General features: G+C 14.3%; 2 protein-coding genes across 2 annotated transcripts; both read left to right on the top strand.

Moving 5' to 3' along the window:
* Positions 1–263: 263 nt before the first annotated feature.
* Positions 264–407, top strand: CORC01_09859 (uncharacterized protein; the record flags this gene model as incomplete). The annotated part of the gene is made up of 1 exon (XM_022621488.1): positions 264–407. A coding segment is annotated over one exon (144 nt), but the record flags the coding sequence as incomplete, so codon positions are not given.
* Positions 408–860: 453 nt separating this feature from the next.
* Positions 861–1,079, top strand: CORC01_09858 (uncharacterized protein; the record flags this gene model as incomplete). The annotated part of the gene is made up of 1 exon (XM_022621487.1): positions 861–1,079. A coding segment is annotated over one exon (219 nt), but the record flags the coding sequence as incomplete, so codon positions are not given.
* Between the last annotated feature and the right edge of the window lie 7,703 nt (positions 1,080–8,782).

Raw genomic sequence — 8,782 nt, 5'->3', positions numbered from 1 at the left:
AAAAATATAAAAACAAATTCGTTAATATTATAATAAAACCGTTATAAAAATAAAAGTCGTTAAAATTATTGAAAATTATAATATTTATAAAAAAAAATAAAAATAGCCTTTATAAACTTTATAAAGAGCTATAACTTTTACTAATGCTATTTAAAATATAGTATTTAATTTTTGAAAATTTTATTATTAAACTATTAAAATCTAAAAAACTATTTATAAATATATAATACGATAATATTTTAATTATCGTCGACCGATTTACTAAGTTTATTTATTTTATATTATATAAAGAAATAAATAATATTAAAGAATTAATATATACTTTTTTTAAAATAATTATTATTAACCACGGTTTACTTAAAGAAATAGTTTTTAATAAAAATAAATTATTTATTATTAATTTTTAAATATTTTTAATTTCATAGCTTAATAGAAATTATAAACTATCGACCTTTTTTTATCTATAAACCGATAAATAAATAAAAGAAATTAATTAAATTTTCAAAATATACCTCCGTTATTATATAAATTACGATTAAAATAATTAAATAATATTATTATTAATAACCTAATTTATATATAATAACGTAGTTAACGAAAATATAAAAAAATCCCTTTTTTATTTTAATTACGGATTTTAATTAATTATATATAAAGAAATACGCAAAGGTCTATAAATTATAAAAGCCGTAATAAATATAAATAAATTTAAAAAGATTTAAAAAGAAGCTTTTTTAAATTTTAAATTTATATAGTAATGGATAAAGAAATACGCCGATAAATTAAAAATTAATAAACTAACTTTAAAAAAAAAAGATAATATATATCTTTTTCACCGCAATATTAAAATAAAACGACTAAATAATAAATTAAATTATAAAAAACTTAGATTTTTTAAAATTATTAAAAAAGTTTTATTAATTAATTTTAAATTAAAATTTTTAAATATAATACAATATTACCCGGTTTTTTATATTTTATTTTTAAAATTAATATTTAAAAGTTTATATATTAAAAATCGTATTATTATCGAATTTAATAAACTAAAATATAAAATTAAACGAGTTATTGACTATTAAATTAAAAAAGGATATAAAAAGTACTTTATTATATAAAAAGATTACGGATACGAAAATAATATATAAAAACTTATTATAAACCTTTAAAACTCTTAATAGCTTTTTAAAAAGTATTAAAATTAAATTTAAAACTAAAACTTTTAATTATTATAGCGTTTTAATTAATAACGTTAAAAATATTATTAACTTACGCCTCCTAAGCTATTAAAAAAATACTCTTTATATCCTTAAGAAATTCTTTTAATATAATATGACTTTTTTTAAATATTATTCGTTTTTAAAAATAAAAGCGTTTTAATTTAAATAACGATTTACTTAATTTGCTTTTTAATAAGCCTTACTTTTTTTTATAGTTTTATAACTCTTTTTCAAAACCGCGACTTTTTTATTTATTTTTTATAATTAAAACGATTAAATTCTATTATTAAACAATTTATTATATTTATTAATCAAGACTTATAAAAGACTATTTATAAAAAACTTATAAATATAAATAGTATTAATAAAAATATCGTACGAAATATTTAAATAATAATATATTTTATAAATATTAAAATTAAGAAGAATTAAATAACGAATGCTTTAAAAACGATAATTTAAATACGGTATTATTTTTATATTTTTATTAAAAAAACGAATAATATATAATATACGACGACGAGACGTAACTTTTTATAATTTCGATTTTTTAATTCGATTTAATATAACGTTAATATATTTTAATAAAAATACTTAATAATTTTTTAACTTAAGAATAAACGATCTATTTATAAACTTAAAGACTAGATTTTTAAAAAGAAAAGTTAATATTACGATTTAATATATATTATTAAACTAAGGCTTTATTTTATAAAATTTATAATAATTATTATATTATATATATAATAATAAGAACTTAAATAGCTCCCTTTAAAATAAAAAAACTATAAATAAATTATATAATTATAATTTTATAATAAAATAAAGAACGGACGTTTATAAATAAATGAAATAAACGATTATAAAAATATAGAACGGACGACCGTTTAATAAATTGTTAGATAATAATAAATAAAATATTATAAAAAGTATATTTATAATTAAAACTTATATATAAAATAACCTAAGCTAGGCTCGAGGATAGACTTTTATAACTTTTTTAATAATTAATTTTTATATTAAATCTAACGATCGCTTTTAATTATTTTTATTAAAAACTTATTTAATAAAATTATAATTAATTACTAAAGCTTTATTTACTTTACGACTTATAAATAATAACTTTATTAAAGTTATTTTTATAACGACTATTGTTCATAAGTATCGCAGCCTTAACTTTTATTAATATAAACTTTATTACGATTAGCTAGCCGTAATAAAATATTATTTATATAATTAAATTCTATTAAATACTTATAAAATATTTTAACCTTTTTATTTTATTCATCCTTTGATTTTAAAGTTATATTATTAAACTTTTAAATCTAATTTATATTATTAATTTATAATAGCTTTTTTAATTAAAATTAAAAATATTTTATAAAGCTAATTTTAAAATAATATTTATATTAATAAACCTCTTTTTTATAAAAGCGATTATTAATTAATTACGGCGTTTTATTATTATTTAATTAATTATTATTATCTTTTTTTTTTAAAAAATAACCGCCTAAGCGTTAATTAATTTTATAAAATTAATAATTTTTTAAAAATAACGTAATTTTATTACTAAACTTTTAACTAATATATTATAAAATATATAACTTTTTATAAATAACTACTTTAATATAAAACTTATATTATATTTTATTTATTATTTTTTAAAAAAATAATAAAAACTTAACGGATTATTTTTTTACGATTTCTTTTAAAATATAGGCTTTTTTTTATAATAAATAGTTTTAATAAACTTTTTATTTTATAATAATATAATTTAATAGTACTTTTTAGTTTATTTTATAAATTATTAAGATTAATTAATAATTAATCTTAATATTTTTTTAATAATAAAAATATATTTATTAATAATATAAAATAGAGGGTTTTTAAATTAATTTATTACTTTATTTACCCTTATATTAATCTTTTTTTTAAAATGAAACGTCTTTTTAAATTATAATTCTTTATTATATTTTAAATAACCGATTTTTTTCATAACCGAAATCCTAACTTTATTAATCTTTAATAATTTGAAATAAATTTATAATACTTTTTTTAATTAAATTAATACTTTTATAAATATTTATAAATTTAATATTATAAAACGGAATAAACATAAAATTTAAGGCCGAATTATTTAATATATTTTTTAATATAATCGGTTTAATAAGCCTAGGCTTATATAAAATATTAATATTTAATAACTTAAATTTTGTAAAAATATAATTATAAATAATAAATTATTACTAAAACTTAAGAAAAGACTAAATAACTTTTATGTTATTATTTAAACCTTTAACACAATTAATATAATTATAATTTTAATTTTAAAACCTTTATATACCTTTTATATTATAAATTTATTTAAATAGTTTAAAATATTATTAGAATTATAAACCGATAAATTAAGATTTAAGCTCGTAATATATATATAATTATTTAAAAATAGTTTTTAAAATCCTTATTTACTTAGCAAAATATTTATAATACTTAAGCTTATATAAATTAAAAGAAATTAATTAAATATTCTTTAATTATAATATTAATTAAGCTATTTAATAAACAAAATTTTTTATACGTAATAAAATAAATAAACGATAAACTGAATCGCTTTATTAACTTTATTTAGACTTTTCTTTATTATTTTTAAATATAAAAGCGATTTTATAAAGTAATTAATTTTAATAATATTTATAATATTAATTGTTTTAAGCTCTTTTTTTTTTTAGATTATTAAATAAACCTATTTTAAATTTATTTATAACGCTATATTCAGCTTTATTAATAATAAGAAATTAAAAAGTTTTTAATTTCTTTTAATAAATATTTCTTAATTTATAAACTAATATTTAGTCTATTACTTTATTATTATTATTATAAATTATAATAAATAAATAAAAACTATATAGAATAAATAGTTCTTAAATATTTAATAATAACTTTATATTTATTATATTAATTTTAATATTATATTTAAAACTAAATAAAAATAAGTTAAGGAACGTAGTTATAATAATAATAATAATAAGTTTAATAATAAAAGATATTAACTATTAATATAAATAATAGCTACGTTAAGTAATAAAATTAAAGCCTATATTAATATACTTATTAATAAGCCCCCTTTTTATATATTATAAGGTCTTTATAATATAAAAGCTTATTATTTTTATTAAAATTAAATACGTATTTAAAAAAGCTTAGACTAAGCTTTATAAAAAATTTAATAATTAACATTTAATTTTTTAATATTTTTATATAATAGATTTATTTTTAAAAATATAATAAGCCCGCTATTCTATTTAAAAATATCAAAACGTTAATATTTACATTATTTTTAATATTAAATTAAGTAATAATAATATTAAAAGTTATTTTTTAAACGGTTTTAATTACTTATATTAATTTATTAATATTATATAAAATATAATTAATAATTAAAAAATACGTTTTAAATAAGTTTATATTAAAAATAAAATATTTATAAATTAAAAATATATAAATACTTATTTTAAATACTTAAATAAAATTTTAATAATACTTTTTTTAAAATATTTTATATTAATTACAAAATAATATTAACTAATAAAAAAGGTAATACCGTTTAATAAAAAACTATTTTTAATCTTTTTAAAAAATTATAATTTAAATTATATTATTTTAATTAAACTAAGTATTTTATATTATTATAAAATCTATTTTAAAATAATAAATTTAATTATTTTTAATAAATAAAAAATATACCCTCGGTAGCGTTTTTAAAAAATATTTTTCTTAAATTTATATTAACTAGTTTTTAATTTTAAAACTATTATATTTTTTTATAATAAATTAAAGAATATAACGTAATTTATCTTATCATAATTAGTTTTATTTAAAAAAGGCTAATTAATTAATTAAACCCGTACTATTTTTAATAATTAAAACGTAAATAATAAATAATAAGGTCGCTTATTTAGTAATAAAAATAAATCAACGCTAGCTAAGTTTATATAAAAAATATATTAATAAAGGTAAAATTAAATATTAAATTTATTTTAATAATAAATAAAAAGTTAATTTAGCGTTTTTAATAAAAAAAGAATAATAAAAGATTAAATAAATAAACAATTAATATAACTTAATATTTAAAAAAAACGGAATTAAGAAAAAATAATTTATAATAATAATAAATTTTTATAATTACGTTATAAAAAATAATTAAATAATAAGCCTTTTTAAAAATTATATAATATTTATTTAAAATTCATCAAACTATAATATAAATAAGTTATAATATATATTTTTAAAAGTCTTAAATAAAAACTTAAATTAAAAAAAAATTAAAATAATTGTATTAATATAATTATTTTTACCGTTTTTATAAAAAATATCGTTTTTTTAAGTTAATTAAAAAGCCGAATAGCGACGCCGGTATAAAAGCGACGTTTATTAGGCTATGAAATTCTTAAGATTCCCTAGAGATTTCCTTTAGAAAAAGCGTTTAAAAAAGCCTAAGATTTCTTTAAGATTTCCTTAAAATTTCCTTAAAAGAAATCGTAAAAGATTTTTTAAAATTTCTTTTATTTTCCTTAAAGGAAATCATAAGGAAATCTTTAAGTTTTTTTAAAAGTTCTTTTTAAAACTTTTATAATATATCTAAGAGATTTCGTTAGGAAATCTGTAAAAAAATTTTAAAAAAGAGTATTAATATATTATTTTATTTTTATTATATAAAAGCGTATAATAACGCCGGTATATTAATTTACCACGCCGGTATATTAATTCTTAATTTAATAACGGGTATTAAAAAAAAAGTAAAGGCTAAATTAAAAAAAAGAAAATTAAAAACGGGTTTAAAACGCGTTCTTTTATAGTTTTTAATAAAAATAAACTATTAAATAATAATATTTATTTAATAAACATATACGCTTCCTAAGTATTTATTCAAAAACAAACGTATATATTTAAAACGTTATTAAATTATTTATAACATATTTAAATAAAATATAATAAAACTATTTAAATTAAGTAAAAAGAGTTTATAATAGTTAAAAACGGCGTTAAAAGCTTATTTATAAAATAAAAGATAAATATAAAGAATATTATAAAGCAAACTTAAAATATAAAAACCAATTTAATTTTTAATAATAAATTAAGTAACGATAAAAGGCTACCGTTATTATTTTTAAATAAGTTAAATTTTAATATATTAAAAACTAATATAACGATTATTTTAAATTTTAATATAGGCCGTAATACGATTTTAAATAAATTAAGCTAAGTGTTACGACCTAACACGTATTGCTAAACTAAGGCCCTGCCCTATAGGACCTACGGCGGCTACTATATTATATATATAATAATAAGAATTAAAACGGCCTCTTTTAAAACAAAAGAACTATAAATAAATTATATAATTATAATCGTATAATAAAATAAAAAATAAACGCTTATAAATAAATAAAACGGGTAATTATAAAAATATAAAACGAATAACCGCTCGGTAAATAGTTAAATAATAATAAATAAAATATTATAAAGGATATATTTACGATTAGGATTTATATATAGGATGGCCTAAGCTAGGTTTAAGGATAGACTTTTATAGCTTTTTTAATAATTAATTTTTATATTAAATTTAACAATCGTTTTTAATTACTTTTATTAAGAACTTATTTAATAAGACTATAATTAATTACTAAAACTTTATTTATTTTATAATTTATAAATAATAGTTTTACTAAAGTTATTTTTACAACGATTATTATTTATAAATATTATAGCCCCGACTTCTATTAATATAAACCTTATTACGATTAATTAACCGTAATATTTTAATTACTTTTATTTAATAAGTCGATTTTATAAAAACTTATTAAATAATTTAAATAATATTTATTAAATCCTTTTTTAATAAAGGTAAAAAGCCTTAAGTTTTAAACGCCGAGCTAGCCTAAGTTAAAAAAGACGTAAAAATACTTAATATTAAATATAACTTTAATAAGGACGCGGTCTTTAATAAAAGAATATATATTTAAATACGTCGCGTTATTAATTAAAATATTTAATATAATAAAGAACTAACGGACCTTTTTAATATTATTACTATTTAATTAATAGAAGTTTAAGTTAAAAACGATTACGATATTATCGAGATATAAGGAATATTTAATATTATATTTAAAAAACTTAAGAATAAATACTAAAGGGCTTTAAACTTCGCTAATTAAATAAATACGTTCTAAAATACTATTAATATCGTTATTACCTCTTTTGATAAAAAATAATAAAAGCTTAAATTTAACATACTTATTACCTTTAATAAGACCTTTAGAACTTTAAAAAGATTCTTAATTTAAATTAAAAACTTTTAAAACTTTTATTAAAAAGACTTTAGTAATGAAATTAAAAAAGTCGTATACGTTACTAACTTTTTTAAAAAATAAGTTTTTAAATAATTTAAACCTTTTTAAAAAAAATATTTTAAAAAAGAAACCCTTAACGAATATTTTACCGAAGTATAAAATATTTATTATAATTTCGATAGGTTCGAAAAAGTTTTTAAATCGCTTTTTTAAAATCTAAATAAGAAATAATAAACCGAGCACGATATATTATAACTTTAATAAGCTAAATTAATAAAAAACTATTTAGCTGAGTTTAAACGTTTTAATATTTAATTTAATCTTATTAATAATATTAAGATTTTTATATTCTATTAAGGATTAAAAAATAAAGTTAAAAACGAACTTATTAAAATCGACGAACTAAACGATTTTTTTTAATATACTAAACTCGTAATTAAAATCGATAATCGCTTTAATAAAAAGAAAAAAGAAAAAAAAAATAATAATAAAAACTTAATTTAAAATATAAATATTAATAATAACTTTAACGTAATTTTAACTAAAGATACCGTTATAATAAGAATAATAACTTTTAATAAACCACCGCTTATAAATAATATAACGAACTTATAAACTTTAATATAATAAAACGAGACTAATCCCATTAAAAAAAGAATTTAAATATTATAATTATGATAAATTAAAATATATAGTTAAAGATTATAAATAGCCTAAATAAATTTAATAATAACCTATTCCTAAGAAATAAATCAATATTACTTCTAAAAAAATACTTTATAAATTACTTTCCTAGACCGTATATTACGACGATAATTATTTTATTTACTAAAATAATAAAGAATAATTAAAATAATACTTTAAGAAACCCTTTAATAAGACTTTTATTATAATAAATAAATAAAAAGTAGTTTAACGTCTTAAGACTATTAAAGACTATAATAAAGAGTGTATTTAAATATTATTAATAATATATAAAGTAATTAAAATATAACCTATTAGCTTTTTTAACTAAATATAAACTTTTATAATAATAAAAAATAGATTAGAGAAAAAGATAATAATTAAAAATAAGGACGACCTATTTTAACTAAAAAACGAGATCTTAACTTATAAAATATAAATTTTAAATAAATCTATTTATATAATACGATAAATACTTAATAAAATAATTTAATATTATAAATACCGTTTTTTAATAATAAAGGATTATAATAA

The sequence above is a fragment of the Colletotrichum orchidophilum genome (assembly GCF_001831195.1).
Source record: "Colletotrichum orchidophilum strain IMI 309357 chromosome Unknown Scaffold_92.1, whole genome shotgun sequence".
NCBI lineage: Eukaryota > Fungi > Ascomycota > Sordariomycetes > Glomerellales > Glomerellaceae > Colletotrichum > Colletotrichum orchidophilum.
Note: the sequence above shows the minus strand (reverse complement) of the source record. Positions and strands in the feature narration are given on the sequence as shown.